General features: G+C 51.5%; 1 protein-coding gene across 4 annotated transcripts; it reads left to right on the top strand.

The window, feature by feature from the left end:
• The first annotated feature begins 1203 nt into the window (after positions 1 to 1203).
• On the top strand, positions 1204 to 12910 carry KLHL36 (kelch like family member 36). 4 transcript variants are annotated; one of them, XM_070451452.1, is made up of 5 exons: positions 1204 to 1392; positions 3847 to 3925; positions 8582 to 9655; positions 11172 to 11329; positions 12212 to 12910. In XM_070451452.1, the coding sequence occupies exons 2-5, from the start codon at positions 3866 to 3868 to the stop codon at positions 12765 to 12767; spliced, it is 1848 nt and encodes a 615-aa protein (XP_070307553.1). In that variant the 5' UTR covers positions 1204 to 1392; positions 3847 to 3865; the 3' UTR covers positions 12768 to 12910. The 4 variants fall into 4 exon arrangements, with proteins under 4 accessions (XP_070307553.1, XP_070307552.1, XP_070307554.1 ...); XM_070451451.1 differs by lacking the exon at positions 1204 to 1392 and adding an exon at positions 1471 to 1820 and having other exon boundaries at positions 8564 to 9655; XM_070451453.1 differs by lacking the exon at positions 1204 to 1392 and adding an exon at positions 1472 to 1820.
• The last annotated feature ends 13863 nt before the right edge of the window (positions 12911 to 26773 follow it).

Here is a 26773-nt window from a genome sequence, read left to right as displayed (position 1 = left end):
GCTCTGCGGCTTGTGGGATCTTAGCTCCCCAACCAAGAATCGAACCTGCTCCATGACAATCAAAGAGCCGTGTCCTAACCAATGGACCGCTGAGGAAATCCCAAATCCACCCTTTTTAAGTGTACAATTCAGTGGTTTTTCATCTATTCAGAGTTGTGCAATCTATTCTATTCAGAGTTGTGCAATCATCAATACGACCAAATTTCAGAACATTTTTTATCAGATTCCGGCCCCAAACCATCCCTTAACAGCCACACCATTTCCCTCAACATTCCACTAATTTCCTTTCTGTCTGTATGGATTTGCCTGTTCTGGACACTTCATATAAATGGACTGATACAATACCCGGTCTTCCGTGTCTTTCACTTAGAATAATGTTTCCAAGGTTCATTCAAGCTATAGTATAAGTTTGACAATGATAGATACGTGGTGGTTAAAGCTCATTTATTCCTCAAATACTTAACTAACAGGCTACCAGGTGCCAGCCTTGGGGCTGGCAGCAAACCCTGCCCCGACAGGTTTCCAGGGTTTCAGTCGGGGTAGAGAGAAAGTGAAAGTAAAAGTCACTTAGTCGTGTCCGACTCTTTGTGACCCCATAGACTATACAGTCCATGGAATTCCCCAGGCCAGAATACTGGAGTGGGTAGCCTTTCCCTTCTCCAGGGGATCTTCCCAACCCAGGGACTGAACCCAGGTCTCCCACACTGCAGGCGGATTCTTTACCAGCTGAGCCTCAAGGGAAGCCCCGGGGAGAGAGAAGAGTAAGTAAAATGAACAAGGAATGATTGAGAAGATTAGAAAGAGAGGAATGGTGACTTTAACACAGGGGCCAGCGAAGACCTCGCTGTAGGTGAACGCAAAGGGGCCGGCCGAACTAAGGCTGGAAGAGGGTGAAGGTGCGAAGGTGCCCCGGCGATGTCCCCTCCCAGCACTCAGGTCCCCCAGGCCCGGGACCTCGCCTGTCCGGTCCACGCCTTGTCCCTGCGCCTGTGACGGCGGTCGACACCCAGGAGGCAGGTGTGGCCCGCTGGGGCCGCGAGCTAGTCCCCGGGTCGAGGGTGTACGGGCGGAGGGGTGGGCGAGGACCCCACGCAGGCCCGGACCCCGCGCAGGCCCCGCCCTCCTGGCGCAGGCTCCAGCCCAGCGCAGGTCCCGCCCACCCGGCGCAGGCCCCGCCCTTAGCAGGCCCCGCCCCCACGCCTCCTGCGCCCACCAGCTCCGGGCCGCCGCCATTGGCCGCGCGAGCCTCCGCCCTCGGCCTCGCACTTCCTGGCGAAGCCATGGCCGCGATCCCGGCCGGCCCGCGGGCTCCGGCTCTCCGGCCCCGCCGCCCCGCCCGCTCCGCCCCGCCGCCAGGGGTCCCTGCGCCGCGCCAGTAGCGCGCCCTCCCAGGTGGGCCTCCGCGCGCGCCCCGCTCCTGCGCGGGCCGGGCCGGGAGCCGCGCGCCTTCCGGGGGCCGGGGCGGGGGGCGAGCCTGCTTCGGGAGGGTCGCCGGCGCCGCGGTTCCGCCCGCGGGAGCCCTTTGTGCTCGGCGGAGCGCCGGTGAGGACCGCGGGACGAGGGGCGGGCCCCGAGGCTCGGGGCTGGGGACGGGGCTGCCGCCCCCGCAGGTGGGACAGGTGCGGCCTGCGCGGCGGCGCTCGGCCCAGGTGGGCGAGCGTGTCCCGCCACTGACGCCCTCCCCGAGCGCCACCCCGCTCCGCGCCCTCCCCCGCTTCGCGGCCCGCGCGAGCCCGCCCGGCGGTCGTTGTGCCTGCGGTTCCGCCTAGGGGTGCCGGGTCCGAGGAAGCGACGGCGGCGTCCGCCGAGAGTCGGGACCGGTGAGTGCGGGCAGGCGTCCAGGTACACCTCCACCTCCACGACGCGGTTTCCCCCATCCCCTGAGCGCCGCCGTCCGGCAGGTTTCAGGGTTGAAACCAGGGCTCCCTGGGGACCCTTCCGGCCGCCCGGACGTGGCCTCTGTTCCGTGTTTAGTAAAAAGACCTCTCAACGCCTCACTCGGTGTCGCCACCGTGCCTGCGGATGGCCTGGACCCCCTCACCTGCTTGCAGAAAGCACAGGAGCCAGCTGACACCCACACTCCTGGAGCAGCCGGGCCCCCCGAAGCGCCTGCCCTCAGACAAAAGGGAGCCTCGGCACGAAGAAAACTCTCTCTAGAAACGTTGGCCTAGAAAACAAAGCTTTTAGCACTGAAGGCAGACCTGAGACCTGGCTGGCTGCCTAGGGTGGTGGAGACCGTCTGCTGCGGGTGACCTTGGGCGGGCCCCACGGCCACCTGAGCCTGGGCATCAGGAGCGGCGGTGACACCTGTCTCGGAGGGTGAAGGTGAAACAAGGAAGTCGGGGTGAAGAGTAGGATGGATGCTGGTGTCCTTCCCTTCCGTCTCTGAGCCCCCAGCATCCTAGGGGCAGTCAGAAAGGATTGGGGGGAGGGCTACAGCTGGTCTTTGTCACAAAGCTGCTAATTTGCCAAAAGAAATCTACTTATTCCTTCCTTCCCCCCAGGAAACTGGCAGGGTAGACTGCACCGGGATCGCTTCCTCCCCCTCCCCCGCATCACTGGAGCCTCCTCTTGGTTTCCCTGATTATCTTAACAGAGCACTGACTCCTCGTCCACTGTTACTTGTTAGCAGAAGCTGTGTATTCAGCAGGTGACACATTGACTCTTCTCAACTTGGAGAGCAAGGCATAGATCCCTCTGGAAACCCTCTGTCCCAGTATATGGCTTGTGTGCATGTTGCTGGCTTCATCCTTCCTCCGTGTGCTCCCATCCTCTGAGGTTCCCCCAGAGCCGGGCTGTGTGCTCTTAGTGAGTTGCTTACCATTTCCGAAACTGGAAGAATCCTATCACGGGCTGAGTACACCAGCCCTTGCCATAGACTCCACCATGAGGTGTGTAGAGGTTAAATTGCTTGTTCGAGTTTATCTTGAAGGCTCCAGGCAGGGCATACCCCCGTCCTCTCCCCATTTTCTCTCAGAGGTTTCCTTCCTCTGGGTGTTTGTTTAATGGCCAAGTGGAGTAGCCAAGGGGTTGAGAGCCTGCAAGCCTCCCTACCTTGGAATCCTGACTCTGCTGCTGCTTCCTGAGTGTGAAGCTGAGCAAGTTCCTTCCCCTCCCTGTGTCAGCTTCCTCCTCTAAACTTAGGGTAATAATGGCGCTGGCCTCCTGGTGATGTTGTGGGGCTGAAATCAGTGAGGCACAGAAAACAAGACAGCGCCTGTGTCCGGAACATATTTTATACTTGGTAGTCGTCACCGAACCACATCCTGAACATCACGAAATTTTACAAGGATGAGACTCTCAAAGCCTAGGCCCCTTTCTAGGGCCCATGTCTGTCCAGTTTTGAAGCTGAACAGATTCAGGTTTGATTCCCAGCTGTTCACTGGCTTTGTGACCTTGAGCTCAACATCTTCATCTGTGAAATGGGTTAAGTGACATCAGCTTGGTCAAGCCGTTGTGGAAGTTTAATGTGATAGCGGGTGTCAGTCCCTTAACTTGGTCCTGGGGTCATAGTCTGGGTTCTGAAATGACAACTGTTGATATTGTGGTCTTGATCTATCGGAAAGACGTCCTTCTGATCAAACATCCAAAGGTAGGTGTTTGTAGGCAAGCTTAGAGACAAGACGCGGTGGGACTTTAGGTGAGAAGGGAACGCTTACTATGTGTTGTCTGATTTTAGCACCTGAATGTTTTCAGCGCTCAGCGTGACAGAGTGCTTGGAAGTGCAGTGTTCGCTCTCTTCCCTCCCTTCGCTCTTGCTGTCACTGACACTTGCCAGCGGAGCCTCCGATTTGCGAATGACCTCGAGTTGTTGCCACGCGCTCAGAAACCCCATTCTTGTCGCAGGGCTGCGATCTCGTCTGTGATGGAGGGAAGCCGGCAGACGCGAGTGTCTCGGCCGTACAAGATCAGCGAGTCCTCAAAGGTCTGTGAACGGGTCACTGTGCTGATTGCCCAAGAAGCTGAGGTTTTTCTAACAAGCTCGTTCTCATTGTCCAGGCTGATTTTCTGTTCTTGGCATTTAATCTCCTTAACGATGACTAGAGGCGGCACAGGCAAGAAGTGGAAAAATCATAAAAGCAGAGCGGGGGTTGAAGGGAGTGGTGGATGTTAGAAACACAACTGGACTCCTTTATCCTGCACCTCGACCCTGAGAGGTGTACAGGACAGGGTGGATGCCGTGGGATTCCTGTTTCCACCTGAGGCTCCAAAGATGTCTGTGAAGAAGCAAGCCCCCAGCCTTATAGTGGGGCAGCATTTGTGATGCCTGATGTGAAAGCCCAGAGCCTTTCCTGGTCGTGACTTTCTGGGACCCTAGGAGTGAGTGAGGGTGGGTCCCCAGGGCGCTGCTACCCACCTGTGTCACACTGACTGCATCAAACTCATCCTGGGAAGAGGGAGGGGGCAGGCGCCTCATTGGTGGTACATATACCCAGCCCCATCCCAGACCTGCTAAATTAAAATCTGGGAGCAGGACCTGGTAATCTGTAACCTTTAGCAGACTCCTCAGGTGACTTGAAACAGCCCTTGTCCCCACAGCCACTGTAGATAAGGCTCAGGGGACCAATTTGTGGGACAGTCCCCATTTACACCTGTTTCTTTATAAATATCAGTAGCATCCTTTTCTTTAAAAGTCTCCTTTTTTGAAGATTAAATGTCATGGTTGGACTAGATCATGCATTCTCCATGGGGCTGACGTTGCTCACAAGGAGCTGCAGTGTGTTCTTGGGGGTGTGGAAAGAATTTTACTCTTTCAAAGTACATATAATACGTGCCCAGATATATAGACTATATTATGTATTTAAATGACACAGTGAGCTATTAGGAAAAAAATATCTTAAAAGCAGACAAATGAAGAAAGATAAAGAAATACCATTTTAGATAAAGGGAGCTGTGAGCAACTTATAGTTGAGGAGAAAAAGAGGGAGTGAGGTTCAACAACAGATGTGTGAAAAAGAAGAATGGGGTGTAATTTTCAGGGGAGGCTGGTCCCCCTGAGAACTGTTTCCATTTGAGCTGACTGAGAAGGCTCTTGCCAAGCCCGGCTCTATCTGCTGTGAAAACCCAGAAAGGTCTCACTGCTGCCTCAAAGGGGCTTTGTTTCAGAGCTTGGCTGCCGAGACAGCGTAGCTTTCTAAGTTCGACGGTGCCAGAAACCTTTGTCCCTTCAAGCCAGATTCTGAACTGGTTTCTCTTTGAATTGAAGCTTTCAGGAACAGGCTTCTCTATCCCTTGGTTCATTGTATTTATGTTCCTAACATTTTATACTTACCAAGTGCCCAAATCATAACGTGCCCCTGAGTTTCTAGACATTGATCACACCCATGTGGCCCGAACCTGGATAAGTTAGAAAGAACATTACCAGACCCCTCCGGTCCCTGCAGTCAGGAGAGCCACTCTCCCAGCTCTCAGCTGCGCGGTTTCACCTGCCCTTGAACTTGGATGAATGGAGCCAGGGGTAGATCCTCTGTGTGCCTGCTCCTTGCTTTCGTTACCCTGCTTCTGAGGGTTACCCAGTTACTGCGTGTGGTGGTTCACCTTGCCTGTCTCAGATCAGGGGAGTCTTCCATTCTGTGGCCGCCCCTGCTCATTCATCTCCTCTAAAATGTGTCGATCCAATTTGGTGGTGAATTCTTAATTTTTTAATGTTTGTTTATTTATTTTGGTCGTGCCACGTGGCTTGTGGTACTTTAGTCCCCCGACAGAGATTGAACCCATACACCATGCAGTGGAAGTGAGGCGTCCTAACCACTGGACCACCAGGGAAGTCCCTGAATTCTTTTTTAGTATAAGGTACCCTGTACCTCAGATTCCTTAGTAGCTCAGCGGTAGAGGGTCCACCTGCCAATTCAGGAGACACAGATTTGATCCCTGGGTTGGGAAGATCCTGGAGGAGGAAATGGCAACCCACTCTAGTATTCTTGCTTCGAAAAATCCCATGGACAGAGGAGCCTGGTGGGCTGCAGTCTATGGGGTTGCAGAGTTGGACACGACCTTGCAACTAAACAGCAACAACCCCATACCTCCTCCTTTCTGCCCAGCATTAGACCCTGAGTACCTGTGTTTCTTCACCTTGCCTAGCCCTTGATGATGGTGCTAAAATAAGAAATGAAGGAATGGACAGGGTTAATGTCATGGGAGAAAGTCAAAGGTCAGAGTTTCTAAATTACGCGAAGTGCTGCAACTCTTTTACTGATGACCCTTTAAGGTCAGGAAGTCACGTTTGACTGTTTTTGGTTCTTGGCTCTGCTGCTACACTAACCAGCTGGAAACAGGCTGTGATGGAGACCCAGGTGAAGAACTAGACGAGCCCACTTAGCCTGGAGGCCCAGCTCTAGAAGCAGTGAGGCTGTCTCTGCCCTGGCTGTCTGCAGCAGATGGCCCCGTGGCAGCTGTCCTCTGGGGCTCTCCCTATCCTTGCCCCTCCCCAGGGCTGTTTCCTTTTCACTCCGCAGGTAGGGGCGTGTGTACCCCTATTTAACTGTGATAGTGCCAGTGCCCCCACCAGCTTGGAAGCAACCAGGAGACCAGGGTGGGCTCAGAGCCCACCTGAGGCCCCTCACTTGGTTCTCAAGGACACTAGCCTTCACTGTCACTCGATAGCCCGCTCCTGTGGTGCCTTTTTATTTCCTTACTTCAGTCTGCACCCAAGAGGGGCCCCAAGCCAGCTTGTGCTGGAGCCCAGACCTTTCCTGCTCAATTGTAAGCCAAAACCAGGCCAGCCCAGCTCTCTGTGGATAACCAGAATAGGCAGAAATATCCATGTGTGGACCTCCAAGAAGCCATCCTGTAATGTCAGGCCAGAGAGCCTGGCTCTGTAGACTTGGAAGAGAAGGGAGCTGTAGGGATCGGCTGCATGGTGTCCTCAGAATGTGAGGATGTTGCCTGAGACTCCTATGGATGGAGCCATGGGTGTTGGAACTGGCTGGATGGGAGGGACCACAGGGAGATACAGTGGCCTGTTACTAGTGCATCAGAGGTGGTAGAGAGCAGATTTGGAAGGGAAGGAAAAATCAAGCCCCTCCCATAGAACACATGTTGAGAAGTAACCGCTAGGGACCTGTGTGCAAGTCAGCCAGCTGCTTGCACCTGCCCAGCCTCACACACACACCCCCACCCCCCGTCTTCCCTTCTGTCATCCCCCACCTCCACCCTCACCAGACTTAATGCCCAGCCCTCCCAGCCCTTTTCCCCAATCACCCTTGAATTGCCCTGCTGATGTTTCTGAATGGTCTGTTTTACCATATGTTGAATCATCTTGTTTTTATAGGGAGTAAATAGAGCAGTGTGAAATATCCTGATTATTCCATTCAGGATTTAGAACCTGTTGTCTAAAGTCTGAGTTTTCTTTGTATCTTTAAAAGCCCAGGGCAGCCAGACAACAGTCAGTCAATGTCCACCAACCTGAATGTATTGAATTAATTCCTATTAATTATTCCCGTCAATTGATTTGTTAATTCCTGTGTAGTGTGGTGATGAAAGGTTTGGATCTGGGATCAGATCTAGGTTGAAATCCCAGCCCTGCCTCTCAGTCAGTGTGGGATTTGGGACAGATTTCATAGTCTCTCTGAGCCTGACTTTTCCTCATCTGGAAATATAATTGACGCTCCCTTGGAGGGTTCCCATGATGCTCGAACAAGAGCATGCAGTCACGTGCACAGGGGGATGTGTAGCACAGTGTTCCTGCAATTTACATACGTTTCTTTTAACCCGGGCCATGACTGCTGAAGCCGTGTTTCTGAAAGTAAGATTCCCCAGGCACGTTAGTCTCTGGGCCCCACGATCTTGCTGGATGGTCTCTGTAGCCTAAGTGTCGGCACCGCGCCTCCGAGGGGACTGAGGGGCCCAGCAGGTGACTCTGCTGCCGCTCCCCTGGGGCCAGCTCTGTGCCAGGTTCTGTCTCAGGACCCCCGCAAACCTGGGTGATTAACACCCTCAGCCTCACTTGTGAGACCAGGAACGGAGGCTCAGAGCCTGCTTGAGACTCAGAGGCTGCAGAGCTGGGGCTCCACCAACTCCCATCCCACCGGGGAGGCTCCGCCCCACATAGCTTCACCCTCCCCATGGGACAGCGTTTGCAAACCTCTGCCATGACATGCGCTTGCTGAGAAGGAAAGAGATGGGAAAGGAGGGAACGAAGAACACTTTGGGGAATTCTGTTTATAAAGGAGGAGGAGGGGGGAAAATGAAAGGAAAAAAGAAAGATTGAGTAAGTTTTATTTGTAAAGAAACGGAACTGAAAGTTGCTCAGTCATGTCTGACTCTTTGCTGACCCCATGGACTGTAGCCCACCAGGCTCCTCTGCTCACGGGATTCTCCAGGCAAGAGTACTGGAGTGGGTTGCCATGCCCTCCTCCAAGGATCCTCCTAACCCAGGGATCAAATCCGGGTCTCCCGCATTGCAGGCAGATTCATTACCATCTCAGCCACCAGGGAAGCCCAATACAAATATAGACACACACACAGTGAAACACCCTTACTTTCTGCGAGGCACTCTGGCACTGTGTCTCCCGTTCTCTCTCCTGCTGTGTGTTGAGTGCTGATCGGGCTCCCCTCCTGACAGGCGCTCTCACCGCTGCAGGTGTATCGCTGGGCCGAGCACTCCGGCACGGTGCTGCAGCGGCTGAACGAGCAGCGCCTGCGCGGCCTCTTCTGCGACGTGGTCCTGGTGGCCGACGAGCAGCGCCTGCCGGCCCACCGCAACCTGCTGGCCGTGTGCAGCGACTACTTCAACTCCATGTTCACCCTGGGCATGCGCGAGGCCTTCCAGAAGGAGGTGGAGCTGATCGGCGCCTCTTACATCGGGCTCAAGGCCGTGGTGGACTTCCTGTACGGCGGGGAGCTGGTGCTGGACGGCGGCAACATCGACTACGTGCTGGAGACGGCCCACCTGCTGCAGATCTGGACTGCAGTGGACTTCTGCTGCGAGTACCTGGAGCAGGAGGTGAGCGAGGACAACTACCTGTACCTGCAGGAGCTGGCCTCCATCTACAGCCTCAAGCGGCTGGACGCCTTCATCGACGGCTTCATCCTCAGCCGCTTCGGCACGCTGTCCTTCACGCCCGACTTCCTGCAGAACATCTCCATGCAGAAGCTGTGCGCCTACCTGGGCAGCAGTGAGGTGCAGCGGGAGTGCGAGCACGACCTGCTGCAGGCCGCCTTGCAGTGGCTGACTCAGCAGCCCGAGCGTGAGGCCCACGCCTACCAGGTGCTGGAGAACATCCACTTCCCACTCATCCCCAAGAACGACCTGCTGCACCGCGTCAAGCCCGCCGTGTGCTCGCTGCTGCCGCGTGAGGCCAACTGCGAGGGCTTCATCGAGGAGGCCGTGCGCTACCACAACAACCTGGCGGCCCAGCCCGTCATGCAGACCAAGCGCACGGCCCTCCGCACCACCCAGGAGTGCCTGCTCTTCGTGGGCGGCGAGGTCTCCGAGCGGTGTCTGGAGCTCAGCGACGACACCTGCTACTTGGATGCCCAGAGCGAGCAGTGGGTCAAGGAGACGCCCCTGCCGGCCCGCCGGAGCCACCACTGCGTTGCCGTGCTGGGGGGGTTCATCTTCATCGCCGGTGGCAGCTTCTCACGGGACAACGGAGGGGATGCGGCCTCCAATCTCCTTTATAGGTATGACCCCCGCTGTAAACAGTGGATCAAGGTGAGATTAAAGCCAGATTATTTCTTTACTCTTGAGGACTTTCCATCTCCTTAACCTTAGTCTTGACTGCCCCCCCCACCCCCTTCTCTTGGGCCTGGATGGCCATCCTGCTTCTGAACTAGGTGTGATAAAGTGACAAGCCCCATCACAGCCCCCTAATGGGGGCAGTGAGGGCTGACTGGCCACCTTCTGTAGGGATGGGCCACGTCCAGAGCACCGCTGCCCCATAGAACTCTCTGTACTGGCAGAACCATTCTATGTCTGTGCCATCCAACGGTAGCCACCAGCCACCTGTGGCAATTGAGGGCTTGAAGTGTGGCCCATGGGACTGAAGAACTGAGTTTTCAGTTTTATTTCATTTTCATTCATTTAAACTTGTGTGAATGGCCACGTGAGGCTAGTGGCTACCATCCTGGATGGCACTGGTCTGGGGACTTGACCCATAGTTCTGACAGCCTCCCCAGGTCTCGGAGTCTCCGCCAAGCTCCTCTTTGGGACGGGTTTGGAGGTGCTTCAGGGAGGCTGCAAAGGCTTATGCCTCATAGGAGCCATGGCCCCTTGGCAGGTGTGGTGGCTAATTCTGGGAAGGGCCTGGGTCTTGGTATCAGACCCAGGTTCACAGTCCAGCTTGGCTAAATTGTAGCTGAGAGTTTCAGGCCAGTTCCATGCCCACTCCAAATCTCAGCTTCTCCCTTTGGAAACGGGTGGGGGGACATTGACCTTCCAGGGTCACGGTTGTAGCTCACATTTTGGGGGGGTCGGGGTTGTGCTCCTTTGCTCCCCAGAACCGCAGCGCCACCCACGCGAGTCTGTCCCAGTCTTTATACTCACATCTCAGTCTGCTGACCTAACTCGGGGCTTTCCTGAGCTCAAGGCTCAGAAGGGACTCAGATGACCTTTTGATTTTATTCTCAAAAATCTAAAACCAACCGCTTTGTAAGCCTTGCCACAAGAAGGAAGCTCCCAGCCTTGAAGGCTGGCCTCCAGACCTTCATAGCGGTGGCAGCCTAACCGCCTGTGGGACTGTCTTCATTCGAATGTCCTGCTTGTCTTTAATATCTTTAATTCGAATGTCCTAAATGTCTTTAAAAAAGAAAACAAATGCTTGGGTCTCCTGTTGGTAATTTACTGCTGAGTGCCACTTTCTGCCCGTCAACACGGATGGCAATCAGTACTAATTTTTAAAATACCTGATTGTGGGGGGCGAGGGGAAAGGTGAACTTACATTTCAGGAAACCAGTCCATCAGCCGCTGGGACCCGTGTGTCCTGCAGAATTCTAGTCCACGTGTGGCCAGACAGGTTTGGGGAAGTGAATTCTCCATGCCCCTCATGGGGATTCATGAGGTCTTGAGGGTCCCACCTTTCTTCTTCCAGTTTGGCTCCCTTCCCCAGACTCACGTGGCTGCTGCCTCACCTGGGCTGTGTCTTCCGTGGAGCATGTTGGGGACACAGTGCTGGATGTTGATGCTGACCCGAGTTTGGGAATGGGGAAGTACAGGTGTGTCGCCTCCGCAGGTGGCCTCCATGAACCAGCGCCGCGTGGATTTCTACCTGGCCTCCATCGAGGACATGCTGGTGGCCGTCGGCGGCCGAAACGAGAATGGCGCACTCTCTTCGGTGGAGACCTACAGCCCCAAGACCGACTCTTGGTCCTACGTGGCCGGCCTGCCAAGGTGATTGGGGCTTGGGGGCAGACCTACAGACGCTGAGGCTCTGGGATGGCAGTTGAGCCCTCCTGCCTCTCTGGGTATCTTGGCCTCCAATTGCAGGCAGAGTCTCCTGGCTTGTAAATACCAGCATGAGGAGCAGAGGGCGTAGTGGTGACGTGTCAGGGCGCCTGTTCTGGGACTCCCGAGTGCTCCATTTCCAAGTCTCTTCGCCGCCTGAGTTTCAGGGAGTAGGCTCTGGGTTCAGGGAGTAGGCTCTGGGTTCAGGGAGTGAGAGATTTACTGAAAGCCTCTCAACTTTGGGCAGGAGGTGTTCAGAGGGTAGGGGTTGTCTGTGCTCCATCTGACTCGAGCAGGTGTCCCCATCCCGTGCTGTCTCTGCTTCTTCATCCGTGAAGGGGACGTGATGACTGTTCCACCCTGTCCAGCTGTCCATTCACTGCATTTGTCATCATCACGAGTTTAGCAGAAGGGCCTGTCATTTATCTGACCAGCTCTCTGCAATCAAACCTGCAAGTGCAGCCTCTGAAGCAGGCTTGCTGTGGAACACGTCTGAGTGTCTAGGGGTCTTCGTCCCTGGGAGTCAGAAGAGGGTATGGGGTAAACGTCTGGGTGTGGCTCCCAGCTCCTCCACTGAGCCGCCAGGGAAGCCCTACCCGGACACCTGTGAATAGGATGATGACCGTGTGCCAGCCTGGGCCTCGTGCTTCACGTGATGAGTTGAGTCCCTCGATCCCCAGAATAACTAGCAGGGTGGATTGTAATGCACCTAGTATATCACCCAAACCCAGGCAGCCGTGGATGGGGAAGCTGACCGTGGAAATCTTGACCTTGTCCTAGGCAAGCCCTTAGCTTCCTCTCTCCCTCTGTCCATTCACCCATCCTCAGGTTCACCTACGGCCATGCAGGCACTATCTACAAGGACTTCGTGTACATCTCGGGGGGCCACGACTACCAGATCGGCCCCTACCGCAAGAACCTGCTGTGCTACGACCACCGGACGGACGTGTGGGAGGAGCGGCGGCCCATGAGCACGGCGCGCGGCTGGCACAGCATGTGCAGCCTGGGGGACAGCATCTACTCCATCGGCGGCAGCGACGACAGCCTGGAGTCCATGGAGCGCTTCGACGTGCTGGGCGTGGAGGCCTACAGCCCGCAGTGCAACCAGTGGACGCGCGTGGCGCCCCTGCTGCACGCCAACAGCGAGTCGGGCGTGGCCGTGTGGGAGGGCCGCATCTACATCCTGGGGGGCTACAGCTGGGAGAACACGGCCTTCTCCAAGACCGTGCAGGTCTACGACCGCGACAAGGACAAGTGGAGCGAGGGCACCGAGCTGCCCAAGGCCATCGCCGGCGTGTCAGCCTGTGTGTGCGCCCTGAAGCCGCGGCTGGAGGACAAGAAGAGGAAGGGCAAGGGCAAGAGGCCCCAGGACCGCGGCCAGTGACCCCCGGCCTGCCGGCAGACCCGCAGCCACCCGGGAGAGCCCAGCACCGTTATGTACGACTTAGCAGCTTTTTTTTTTACTTTTATGATTCTTGGTATTTCTATGGTATCACAGTAACCGATTAAATATTCTATATGACTTGACATATCATCTTGCTTGAGTAATTAACCAGGGGCCCAGGCAGGAGTGGTCCCTGCATCTGTGCGGGGCTACTTGCCATCACCAGCCCCTGTGGGTGCCCCCACCTCCACCCCCCAGCACCCGACCATCCTGCTGAGAGCAGCCAGGGCAAGAGTGACCCAGAAGTTTCTGTAGTGGAATGAAGGGCTCGGGTGTGACAGTGCAGGCCCTGTAGTCCACGCCTCCGCAAACCTGTCTGAGCTTTTCAAAATCCAGGTTCCTGGGCCCCACCTCAGAATTATCGATTCTGAAACCACCAGGAGTGATGGTAGGGGTGGGGGGCCGAGATGGGGGCTGAAAACTACTGCCCCTGGAATGCCTGAGCATCAGCCATGCTTGGGAGTCACTGGCCAGGTGGTTTTTTACAAGCAGGGCAGAGAGACTCCTGGAGAGTGACCAAGGGTCACCAGCAACCCAGGCAGTCAGGTAAGGCGTGGGATTTCTCACCAGGGATGTCTGCCCCACTGGCCTTCCTCAGGTAACCGTTTCTCCCGGTTGGTCATCTTCCCGAATTCTAGAAGGGAACAGGTAATCAAGGGAGAAAGGAAAACAGGCACAAGGCTCTTGATAAGCATTATTCTGTAATTTGTGCTTTGGTCTTTTTACTGTCTCTTCTGGAACCCACTGTTTCTTAGATTACTGATGTACTGAGCCTCACGAATCTCCATTTATCACTCAGGAAAGAAGGGGGCAGGTGGAACATGCCATTGTGTTCTATGACCCCCGCTCTGAGATGCCCCAGGAGGCTCCCACATGAAGGAGGGCCCGGGGACCCCTGACCAGAGGAGTCTGTCGGAGCATCTCCCCAACTCCAGCGCCAGATCCTATCCCTCCCGGCCGTCGCCAGGTAGTCCTGTGCTGGGGGCACACTCTTCAACAAGTCTCGAGCTGCTTCCCACTTCATTAAGGACGGGTGAGATCCTGGCCAGGCCTCCTCCCAGGGGTCGAGGTCTCCCAGTCTGTATGAGCTGTGATGGTGGATTCCGCACCTCCTCCTGAGATGCGCGACCACCCCTGCTGGTCCCGCAGTTACCAGAACTGACAGCAGTAGTGTGCGCCCTTTAAGGAGCGTTCGAGACTCCTGCCCAAGCCACCTGTCACACCAGGACGATGGGTGTGGAGCAGATTTTAATCACCAGCCAAGGGAGGCATTAGTGATCTGTGCTGTGGCAGAGATCTTACTGCAGAGACGAGAACGCCTCGTGATTTATCGTTAACGTTGGCATTAGAATAAGCTCAGTGAACTTCTTTCTTCTTTTCCTTTTTTCTGTCTCTTTATGGCACTTCCTTCCCCTTCTCTTGAAGGTTCACTGTGGTTTTGGTTGGCCTGTTTCCATAGTGACCAGGAGAGCTGAGAGCCAGCTGGGAGTTGAAAACTTGGTAGCCAAATGACCGCCGCTTCTCACGAGATGGGTGACCTGTCTGCATGTTTAGCCTGTGGAAGTCGCTAAAGGCTTACAAACCCTTGAGAGGTTCTGCAAGGCATACAAATAAACCAAAAAACTGTCCACCTTCTTGGAGCTCCTTGATACAACATTTCAGTGTATTAAAGGCTCTGAGAAGTCCTGTGTCGCCTGTTAACCCTCCGTCAACCCTGCACCTCCAAACTGCATTGAAACGGAAATTCTTTCATCTCAAACTTAATCCAGCCTTCCACAGAATCCGTGTTATAGCACTACTGCCAACTTCGGGAGAGCTTACCCTCCTCCTGTTCCAAGGCAAGTGTCATTATTCCCTGAAAGGCACAGAACCTGTGGTCTAGTCCCAGCTCAGCCCAGGTCATGAGCAAAGAGGTGTTCATTCAACCAGAATCCAGGGGCAGATTGGGCTGAGCACATGGAAAGACCAAGCTTGCTTTGAGGAGCAGGAAGGCTTTGACCTCGGGAGGAGGACAGCTGTGGATTTCTAGCCTAAGCTAGCTGTTGTGCTTTTGACAATAAGGGTGTGCTGCTGACCTCTATTCCCATTTTCTCGTGCCTTGATGTCTCTCTCGCCACTGTGAAGGATGTTTGCGATCTATGCACCTTAGAATCTGGTATAATTGAGGTGTGAGTGGGCTTTTAAAGGTAGGGTCGATGAGAAAAATTTCTTCTTGTAGACCCACTTCAAATAGTTGGTGGTGGCTTCACTGTGCTAAGAAAGGTTTTTCCAAGCTCTTTGGGGTCCGTGGAGAGGAGCTTTGTGACCCGGGGGCAGTGCCTGCCTGGGTGTGGCAGTGGTGGGAGAGTGCAGCGGCGGGACTGTGGCAGATTTCTGCTGTCTGCGCTTTTAAGGTGGTGTGCTGTGCAATGCAACTAAGGCTGGAGGAAAAGTCTGTAACCCAGGTGGGCAGAGCTTTGGGGCACACTTAACAGGCAGCCCTTCAAACTGCAGAACCACAGTAATATGATTTCCAGCCGCAGTGACAAAGGCTTGGGGTCTCCTGGCCGCCACGTTGAGAGACAGAAACGTGTGTTTCAAACGTGTGTTCGTGTTGTCAAGCTCAGCGCTCCCAGCTATTTGCCTTGAACTTTGACAACACCTTGATATCTTATTTTGATCTTTCAGAATGATGGGGTTTATTCAAGTTCTGTTTTTTTTTTTTTTTTCTTTTAAAGAACTAGAGTTTTAACTTCATATGAGTGGTACGTTTTGAGTTTGATCCTCACCTGAGTTGGAACCCTGTTTGCTTAAGATGTTAATGTAATGACAGAAAGCTGAAGAATCCTTGTTACTTAACAGTGGTCTGTCTGCTGTTTAAAGTATACAGAGGTTATCTTAGCACGTTGCTTGTGTGTATGGCTCAATCTGTATTTCTAACATCCTGCTGCTTTTAGAAATCTAGACTGTCAGGTGGTAGGTCTAGGTCCTTCTAGGTCTTAATCTGAGCAGAAAACCTCATGTGTGTATTTTTATTCTGAATGCCCTTCCCTTTGCCCCTTAATCGCAAGTTGGCCACATGGCGACTTAGTGGGAACTGCAGAAGTCAGCCCTAAAGGGTGTTCAGTGCTGATGGCAGCCCAGATGCCCAAGAGAAGTGGCGTCCCTCGCAGGCCTGGGTCCCCCTCTTGAGTTCAGGTGAGTTAATGGCCTGGCCCCTAAGCCAGTAGGGACCTTTGGGTGACAGGCAGCCATGTAGGAAGTGAAAGGACTCCACTCCCACCCCTTGTAGACCTAGGAGCCCCCTCCTCCTCTTACCCTCTCCTCCATAGCATGCAGCTTGGCCAGCATCTCACTGAGCTTGTGGCTCTCAGGTCCTCTGGTTAGAATCTGAGACCCCTGTTCCTAAACCTGGAGGGGCAGTTCCAGCCATGTGGTGTGGACATCCTTGCTGTCTCCATGGATTCTGAGCATCTTCAGAGGGGAAGAGGCCATGTCCCTGACCTCCAGGACAAACCTCTGAAATGTAGGGCTGCTCTCCAGGGGTTTGGAGAGTCCGCCCCCTGTGTCCGCCAAGCCTGGCAGTTTTTAAAGTTTTTGAAATGTTTTGATACTTTTTTATACCATTTGCTGATAACCATTTTGTAGTTGCCTGCCGGGGTTTTCATTTTCCATCTCCCCACCACCACCCCTCCTGAGGTCAGCACCAGGGTCTTGTCATAACCGCCTCCCATGGACATGACTCTCTGCCATGGCTGTGATCTGATCCATGTTTTTGAGTTGTATGAGGTCACACATAGCCCAGGAATGTGACTGTCTTGGGCCCCAGCTGAGCAAAAGGGCAGTGTGTGTGATGAGGATGCGCTAACACCCTGAGACGTTGAACATTTCTTCCAAAGCTCCTACCTCAGCAGAGTGTGCAGAGTCGAAAAGATCCCTGAGGGCCGATCCATCTGTCACCTTTCCAACATGGGTCATTTTTCAACCCAGGGCCTGGCTGGGTCTTGAGTCACTCTTGTCCATCCACCCTTTCTTTTATGAAGACACATTAACATGAAATCCAACAAAAGCTGTAACCTAAACCATCCTGCACTTTACAGAGTTTTGGAGATCGCTTTTTTTTTTTCATTTTTACACGGGTAGAATTTGTGGCTTTGCAGGGTGTTCAGTTCAGTGGTCTCAAGAAATTGTAGTTTGGTTGCCTTAGAAGAATTAATGAATGTACAAATTTGGGGGAGTGGGGCCGGAGGAGAAAAACCTTCCTGTGTCAGTTTTCTTTGAGAAAAGGAACTCTACTTTTCCAAGTTACTCGAGCCGTCTTTACAGGTTTGCTTGTGATGGAAGGAAAAAGTCCTTTGGATCAACTGAAATCCATCATTACTACCAGCTCCCTTGCAGAATTAGATCTTTGATGATTAAGTATTGATAATTCATTGAGTATGTTCTGACTGTTAATGTTACTGAAGCCTGTTATCATGTGTGTGCTATTTTTTTGATTTGTTGCTTTTGTATTGTAACTGTATGACACCCAAAGCTTTTCTGTTTCTTATCTTCTTAGTTAATTTCCTGCATGTTGAATTTTTTTCCCCTTCTGTTTATAACTCCATGAAGTATTCAATTCTCGAAACACATTAAAAATGACTTGCCTGCTAGGGTATGGCTTATTTTATAATTAAAGCCCTAGTCTTGTGTGGTTATTGTAGTAATCTTCAGTCCTATTTTCTCTGCCCAAATGACAAAGAACCCCTTTGCATGTTGAGCCCAAATATAATTTGGAAATTAGCCAGACTGCCTTTCAGTGTCCTGGGAGGCAGGGGCATTCCCAGTCAGCTTTCACTGTGCTCCTAATTACTGTATTTTACCAGAAGTTTTGTTCAGTTCCTAAATGTTGGCCCGAGGTCCTGTGACCTGAAATGAAACTATTTGCTTAAATTTGTGTCAGTTGGGATAATCTGATTAGAAAAGAAAAACAAGCAATGGGTTATCTTTATCAGAAAGCATTTCCTTAAGAACAGAGTCCCTTTACTGCCCTTAGGGCCCAAGAAGAGGCAGATAGATAGCTCTGATGCCCTCCAGGGGTTTCAAGGCCACCACCAGCAAGCAGACAGGCCCAGACACTGTGGTTGGGCGTTACTCCCCTGAGCCTTTTGTAATTCAGCTTTGGGAGAATGGTGGGAAGAAACTGCCTGCCAGTTTCCACCTGTAAGCTCGATTCAGATTTGCCTCTGAGCCACTGAGCTGCCCCAGATGGGATACCAACTAACAGATGGTAAATTCTCATGGATTCATTAACTTCCAGAAGAATCTGAGGTTAGAAAGGAGATGCCTCCCATTTTCCAGATGAAGCACCCAAAGCTCGGGCTAATTATATTACCCACATTGGACTACCTCACCTCCCCAGAAGGTCCACGTCCATTTGGGTCCTCTTGAACGGAGAGAGAACCTTAGACAAGGACTTGGAGGCAGGCGGCTGACCTGGGGAGCTGGGAAGCCTAGCGAGACCAGGAAGGAGGAAAAGCTGCTCACGGTGCTTTATCTGTGGCTGAGTAGTGAGTCACCCCAAGCCGTGGCTTAAAGCCACGGCAGTTATTTTTGCTGACGAATCTGAGGGTTGACTGGGCTCATGGAAATAGCACTCTCCTGGGTCTCACAGTCACAGCCAGATAGGAGCTCCCCGAAACTTACTACACGCTGGGGCCTGAGACAGCTGGGGCCCCTCCCCCTTCATTTCTTTCCCTCTGCTCTGCTCCCCACATCCCGCTGGTCTCTCTCTTTCCCCCAGAGTAGTAGGGTTAGTCACTCAGTGTTGGCTGACTCTTTGCACCCCCGTGGACTCTAGCCTACCAGGCTCCTCTGTCCATGGAATTTTCCAGGCAAGAATCCTGGAGTGGGTTGCCATTTGCTTCTCCAGGGGATCTTCCCAACGCAGGGATCGAACCCATATCTCCTGCATTGCAGGCAGATTCTTTACTGTCTGAGCCACCAAGAATCCGCCATATCTCTCTCCAGGTCTTTCTTTACCAAGTTTCTTACCTGGCAGCCAAAGTCTCCCAGAACAGGTGTCCCAGGTGTGACTAGCAACAGCCACGTGGCTGCCATATCCTTCTCCTTGAGGGCATCACAAGCAACCCCCTGGACTTCCCTGGTAGTCCCATGGTTAACACTCAGAACTCCCAGTGCAGGGGGCATGGGTTTGATCCCTGGTCAGGGAATTAAGATCCTACCTGTGGGCAAAAGCAAAGATGCCCTAGGTTGGAGGTTGAGGGGTGACAGAGATGGCACCTTTTTTGAGGGGTATCAATGAATTGGAAAGTCCCACAGCAGCCAGTGTATCCTCACACATCCTCTGCCCAAGGAAGGAGGGTGGGAGCTCCCAGAGGCCCTGGTGACGTCCACTCCAGGGCTGCCCTGCTCAGAGCTGGCTGTTCAGAGAGCTCCCACCCTCCTTCCTTGGGGCAGAAAGAAGCACCCTGTGTGATGCAGGGGCATCCTGTCAGCCCTGTTCCTGAAGCAGAATCAGGAGGGCAGAGGGTCCTTGTTGGACCCCAGAGGCACCTGCTACTCCTGGATCTGTATTTTAACCTAAGTCGGCCAGCTCACACCCAGCTCTTTCAACTGCTTGGAAATGGCCACCATGTACATTCCCTGCATGGGATGTTAACGCCCCCAGAAGGCACTGCTGGGGTGCAAACACCAGAGAAAGGGATATTACTCAACCACGAACAGGAATGAAGCATGACACTGGTGACAGCATGGATGAAACCTTGAAAATACTGTGCTGAGTTGAAGAAGCCAGGCACGAAGGGCACCATATTGTGTGATTCCATTTACATGCAGTGGTCAGAACAGGCAAATTTAGAGACAGAAAGTGGGTTAGTGTTTGCTTAGGGCTAGGGGAGGGGTGTGATGAGAGATGATAGGAGTGCAGAAGTTAAAGGATATAGGTTTCTTCTGTGGTGATGAAGATACCCAAAAATTGACAGTGTTTGTGGTTGCACATGTCTGTGACTGTATGAAAAATCATTGAATTGATATATGAATCATATCTCAATACATTTGTTTACAATATCAAAGCAATACTTTACCCCAGAGACTTTCCTGGCAGTCCAGTGGCTAAGACTCTGAGCTCCTAATGCAGGGGACCCAGGTTCAATCCCTGGTCAGGGAACTACATCCCACAAGCTGCAACTAAGAGTTCACATGCTGCAACAAAAACCCGGCATGGCCAAATTAATAAATAAATATTTTAATTAAAAAATGAAAATAGTAAGTAATTCACCCCATTCTCTAAGTTTTGTTTATTGGTCTCCCAGATAACTACAGGTTGAGATTCAGACTAGAAACCCCCCTCCTTGGGTTCTAAAATTGGGGTTCTAAGAAAGTAAGAATAGGACTTCCCTGGTGGTCCAGTGGTTAAGTCTCCGAGCTCCCAACGCAAGAGACACAGGTCCCGTCTCTGATCTGGGAGGATTCCATACGCCACGGGGCAACTGAGCTCGTGCACCACAACTATGGAGCCTGCAAGCCCTAGAGCCTGAGTTCTACAGTGAGGAGCTGGAGCACCACACCTAGAGAATAGCTCCTTTGAACTAGACAAAGTCCGCACAACAACGAAGACCCAGTGCAGTGAAAAATAAATAAACATTTTTTAAAGGGTAAACATTCTTATAAAAACAATTTTTTTTTAAGGGTAGCATTAAAAAAAAAAAGTAGCCTTGATTTCAGGCCTGCCAAGGGAGCAATTCTGTGTGTGCAGGCCTCGGGGTATCCTTCAGAGGGCGCTCTAGAGCAGCAGTCCTCAAACAGTGGTTCTTGGATCAGCAGTATCTGCATCCCAGGGAACTTGGGAACGCAGATTCTCGGGCCCCACCCCAGATCCGCTGACTCAGCCACTCCTGGGGTGGGGCCCAGCAATGTGTTTCCATGAACCCTCCTAGGGAGTCTAAGGCAGGCTCGACTGAGTATCACTGCTCTCTAGATGGTTCTGTCTCCTTTCTGCCCCTGCAGGCTTTCCTGACCTATGAGTCTGCCAGATCCCCAACAGCTATGCCCGGTTTGCACTGACCAAACCTGAACCACGGGGCGTCCCTCTGGTTAAAGTCCAACTCAGCCCGGGCGAGGGGGGGCGGGTAGCCAAAGACTTGGGCTCGAGAAGGCTGGCGAGGTTTACTTTGCAGGGCAAACCTCTGCAGGGCCACACACCTGCTGCATCCCAGGGAAAGTGAACCTCATCTGTGCATTTCCTTGTTGATGGGAGGCAGGAAGTGCTAGGGTGTGGCCCGACCCTTTGAATCGTCTCCAGCATCCGCTGGCCCTGGGACTTCATGCTTGGCTCAAGTGGAATCTTTTGACCAGGCGTGCCATAGCAGTGATTCATCTTCCCAGGGGTCACCTAAAGGCACTAAAAATATCACTCCTGTCTGCAGTTCTAAGTGCCTCAATGCTGTGGGCTTTCTTTTTTTGTTCCAGACTGAAATTCAAGAGACCAGGATTCCAGTCTGATCCTCCTAACTAATTAGCCTCAAACAAGGCTCTGCTTGGTGTCTCCTGCTTTTAGAACAGGGACTAGATCTCACCTCGGCCACATGGACGGAGCAAAGGGCTGTGCTTCAGGAATGTAGTTTTTTGCTTTCACTCTGAAGCATGCCACCTGGACAAGAGATTTTATCTCTTAAATCTCAGTTCTTTACGCTGTGGATGAGATGTCCCTCAGAGTGTGACCTGCCTCACCCTTGTCTCCTATGCAGCTGCCCCAGAGGAAAATGTTTAGGTCGGAAAATGTTTAGGAAACTCTGAGGTGAGATCTTCCTCTTGGAGACTCACAGCAGGCTACACATTTGTATATTATAGCCTCTGAAAGTCCCATTAAAGACACCTACCTAACTTTGGTTAGGACCCTTCCCTGGTGGCTCAGATGGTAAAGAGTCTGCCTGCAATACAGGAGACCCAGTTTCCATCCCTGGGTCAGGAAGATCCCCTGGAGAAGAGCATGGTAACCCACTCCAGTATCCTTGCCTGGAGAATCCCATGGACAGAAGAACCTGGCAGGCTATAGCCCATGGGGTCGCAAATGGTTGGACACAACTGAGTAACTAACACAGCTCTGGTTAACCCAAGGTTTCTCAAGCTTGTTTGTGCCTCCTTGCTAATAACTATAGAGGGCTTCCCTGGTGACTCACTGGTAAAGAATCCACCTGTCATTGTAGAAGACCTGGGCTCAATCCCTAATCTGGGAAGATCCCAGATGCCTCGGAACAACAAAGCCCAAGTACCATAACTATTGAGCCTGTGCTCTAGAGCCTGGGAGCTGCAAGTACTGAACCCCACACACCCTAGAGCCTGCGCTCTGCAACAAGAGAAGCCACCACAAATGAGAAGCCCATGCACCCCAAAGAAGAATAGCCCCTACTCACTGCAACTAGAGAAAAGCCCATGCAGCAAAAGAGACCCAGGACAGACAAAATAAATAAAAATAAAACTTTATAAAAGTAAACAAAAGTAACTGTAGAGATTTTATGTCATCATATCACCTTTTAGGAAACAGGAAGCTAAAAGATTTCTGTGTCTCATCAACTCTGACAAAGATTTGGTGATATTCCCATCACCCATTTGGAAAGATGTCACAGAATCCTCCATAGGATTCCTTGTGGAGGACAGTGGCATGATGTGGTTACTATGTTTTAAGGTCTGGCTCTCAGTTTTGCGTATCTAGAATCTTGGTCTGGTTAATGCATATGTGATGGTTAATTATATGTATCAACTTGGCTGGGTAACAGTGCCCAGATATTTAGTCAAACATTACTCTGAGTGTTTCTGTGAAAGTGTTATTTGGATGACAAGAACACTTAAATCGGTGAACTTTGGGTATAGCAGGAGGCTCTCCATCATGTGGGTGGGCTTTCAGTGAGGTGAAGGCCTGACTAGCACAGAGACCAACCTCCCCAGAGCAAGAGGGAATTCTGCCAGCAGACAGCCTTCAGACCTGATCTACAACACTGGCTCTTCTCAGGGTATCCAGCCTGCCAGCCAATCCTGCGGATTTGGGGCTTGCCAGCCTCTGTAACTGCATGAGCCAATTTCTTAAGATAAATCTCTCTATACACACACACACACACACACACACACACACACACACTTTCTATTTGTTCCATTCTCTAGAGAACGCTGACTGACATAACAGCCCCAAGAAAACAGACTCAGGGAACTGACTACATGAGCCAAATTCTGAAAGAATTCAGCCTAGGGTCCTGTGTACTGTCCATCCTTTCCCCTTTTTAAAAAATCTTAACATAAAATATATTCAAGCCTGCAGGTGGCCAGGGCTCTGCATACAAAGCTTTCTTTACTCTTTATCTGACTTGCTTTGCCACCATCAGTAAAATGGCAGCGGTTTTGGAAAAGCAGCAATTTTTTCTTTTTTGGTCTGCGTGGCATAGCATGTGGGAGGTCTTAGTTCCCTGACCAGGGATTGAACCCTTGCCCCTGCAGTGGAAGTTCGGAGTCCCAGTGCCTGGACCGCCTGCAGTGGGGGCAATGTGGTCAGGTGCCCCTCTCCTTTCCTGGGAGGCTGCCCTCCCTGGAACCTGCACATGCTGATAAATTAAAAATTATTGCATAACTAATATATCAATACTGCTAATAGCGGCAACACTAACTTATATGCAAAATACTTTTATTTAATCATAGAGCAAGCACAGCATAGTAATTACCTACCCAATGGTAATTACGCTTTTATTATTTTTTAATCCTCTGTGAAAAGAAAGCATCTTAAATTGGAAAGAAACAATCCATGTCACAAGCCAGTTAGTCAAAAAGTGTTTGTTTGTTTGGAGAACCCAGAATGATCATGGTAATTTCCACCCCTTATAAAGCACTTATCATGGACCAGGCATCATGCAGAGCCCTTGGGCTTTGATGTGTCTTCACGGCCATGATGGAGATGCATCTCATAAATCATGATTCGAGATGAAGAAACAGAGACAGAAAAATTAAATCTCTTGCTGGGGGGTGGGGGCAGAACTGAAATTGAAGACTTGGAGCATTTAACTCAGAAGTAGAGCAAGGTAAGCCAGCATGTGGCCTAGTCAGTGTGGGTGTGTTATTCACAAAGCCCTGTTGATGGAAATGAAGAAAAAGATAAGGCACTGTGCCTCTGAAGGAAGACTGTCACTCCCTTGGTTTGCGTTTCTCTCTCTCACTGGACTGAGCAACCAGAGAAGTTCTATTACTGAAGGCAAGTTTGTGTGCCCGACTCAGTGAGGTCAAACAAACCAAAACCTCAGAGTTTGAAGCAGAGAAAGATTAATTGTAGGGTCAAGCAAGGAGAATAGGTGGCTCATGCTCAGAGAAACCCGAACTCACTGATGGTTGTTAGAATTCTCATAGGCAAAATTTAGGTGAGGGCTGCAGGAGGTGTGACTTTCTTCTGATTGGTCGGTGGTGAGGTAACAGGGTGATGCTCTAGGAATCTTGTGTTCAACCTGAAGTTATCCACCTGGGTGGGGGCCTTAGTTTCTGCAGAAGAACCCAAAGATATTGTTTGAGAGGGAATCAGGACTCTATCCCAAGTCTACACTATTGTTTCTTGGCTGTTCCTTGCTTGTTTCTGGGCTTCCCTCGTGGCTCAGATGGTAAAGAATCTGCCTGCAATGCAGGAGTCCCAGGTTCAATCCCTGGGTCAGGAAGATCTCCCGGAGAAGGGAATGGCTACCCACTCCAGCATTCTTGCCTGGCGAATTCCATGAACAGAGCAGCCTGGCAACACACTTTCTTTCCCTTCTCTGATAGGCAACTATCTGAATCTGCCCTTTGGGATTCAGGGATGGTCAAGAGGGCTGAATGAAGCCTATTTCTTACAAATGAGAAATGGTGCACACAGAAAGGATTTGTACCATGGAGGGTACCACAGGTCCTACTCCATTTCACTTCTAATAATAGTTAAACACCTCATCTTAGACTGTTTCCTCTACCCACTAAAACAAATCAGAAATCCAAATGACATTAGAATAACGTTGCCTCTCTTACCTTTGACATCAGCTAACAGCTTCCATCACATTAATGTCTTTCCATTATTTTCCCTGTTAACTGGCTCCTCTGTATCATCCTATTCAGGATGGCTTAATTGGGAAGTCTATGAATTTTCTCTAGCTTCAGGCACGGCTATATCCCGGAGCTCACAAAGTATCTCCAGCCTGGGATTCAGCTGAAGGCTCTTAACTAGTATCAAGCCCTCCTATCTCTTTGTGCTCCTCCAACCTCACCACCTTCCCGTCTCCAACAGTTTACCTGCCAATACCTGAGATGTCTTTCTAAAATGAAAATGTGGGGACTTCTGTGGTGGTACACTGGTTAGGACTCTGAACTTCCACTGCAGGGGGCATGTGTTTGATCCCTGATCAGAGAACTAAGATCCTGCATGTCACACGGAGCAGTCAAAAAGAAAAAAAAAGTTCCAGCATTCTTTCTTTCAATAACTATACAGACTCTATTTTGCATCTTTCCTTGAATCCATCCCCCCACTCTGCTGCCTTCCTTATCAATAAGCTTAGTGAACCTCTGACATGGGTTCATTATTATATTTGAATGTCAAGTTCTAACTTTGTGAAAATGACACTTACACACCAACAGTATTAATGTATTTATGGCACTCATTTGGTGGTAAGTAACAAAATGCCAGCCCAAAGTGGCAAAGGTTCGAAAGGGTCAGGGGTCTCAGTTTATGTGGAATTCTGAGTTGTCTGCAGATTCAAGCTGCTGTATCCAGGGGCTCAAGAAATGTTGTCAGCTGTCTCTTACCTCTGTCTTTGTCGCTCTCTCTCCATCTCTCCATCTTTTTTATCTCTGCTGAAATCTGCTTTTTTTTTAAATTGATGTGTAGTTGATTTACAGTATTGTGTTAGTTTCAGGTGTACAACAATGTGATTCAGTTATACATACGTACACTGGAGAAGGACATGGCAACCCACACCAGTGTTCTTGCCTGGAGAATCCCAGGGATGGGAGCCTGGTGGGCTGGTGTCTATGGGGTCGCACAGAGTCAGACATGACTGACGTGACTTAGCAGTAGCAGCAATATACATATGTACACATTCTTTTTTATATTCTTTTGTATTATGGTTTATTATAGGATGGGCTTCCCAGGTGACTCAGTGGTAAAGAATCCACCTGCCAATGCAGAAGATGCAGGAGATGAGAGTTCAATCTCTGGGTTGGGAAGATCCCCTGGAGGAGGAAATGGCAACCCACTCCAGTATTCTTGCCTGGGATACTCTTGTGGATAGAGGAGCCTGGCAGATTACAATCCATGGAGCTGCAGAGAGTCAGACATGGCTGAACGACTGAGCACGCACACTATTACAGGATGTTGGTTATAGTTCCTGCTTGGCTTCTTCTAAAGTGGGGGTTCTCACGTGACCACAAGCTGCCCACCCATTAGAACCTTGGTGTGCCATGTGTGGCTGCATTACAAGGCTGTCCTTCTCACTGGGCCCTGATCTATCCTGGTGTTACTGAGTCTAAGCTCATCCTGCTCACCACAGACACGTCAGTAATGAAGAGATGAGTTTTGGGGGCAAAGAATAGCAACTTTACTTGGAAAGATGTCAAACCAAGAAGAAGGTGGGCCCACCTCTGCACCAAAGAACCATTTTGTCTGAGTTAGAATTCAGACTTGTTTTACACTAAAAGGGGAGGGAAGAAAGCAAGACACTTTCTGGTTCTGGGCTGCCTCCGGAGGGGTGTGTTAATTTCTTCCTTCCTGCAATCATTCACAGGTGGGCCTGACCAGGATGTTTCCTATGGGCTAAACAAAGCTATTAAAAATATATATTTGTGACATGCTTAATCTTTAGACTTGGCATGCAAACTTTTAGTTGAGGCATGTGGGGTCTAAATTCCCTGACCAGGGATCAAACCCAGGCCCCCTGCATTGGAAGAGCAGAGTCTTAGCCACTGGACTACCAGGCAAG

Source organism: Odocoileus virginianus, chromosome 20, assembly GCF_023699985.2.
Source record: "Odocoileus virginianus isolate 20LAN1187 ecotype Illinois chromosome 20, Ovbor_1.2, whole genome shotgun sequence".
Lineage (NCBI taxonomy): Eukaryota > Metazoa > Chordata > Mammalia > Artiodactyla > Cervidae > Odocoileus > Odocoileus virginianus.
Note: the sequence above shows the minus strand (reverse complement) of the source record. Positions and strands in the feature narration are given on the sequence as shown.

What these genes read in the sequence shown, in the direction of transcription:
- KLHL36 (XM_070451451.1), top strand. Translation starts at nt 3,866, where the DNA reads ATGGAGGGAAGCCGGCAGACGCGAGTGTCTCGGCCGTACAAGATCAGC. An exon ending in AGATCAGCGAGTCCTCAAAG is followed by an intron (nt 3,926 to 8,563) that starts GTCTGTGAACGG and finishes CCCTCCTGACAG; the next exon opens with GCGCTCTCACCGCTGCAGGT. An exon ending in GCTGTAAACAGTGGATCAAG is followed by an intron (nt 9,656 to 11,171) that starts GTGAGATTAAAG and finishes TCGCCTCCGCAG; the next exon opens with GTGGCCTCCATGAACCAGCG.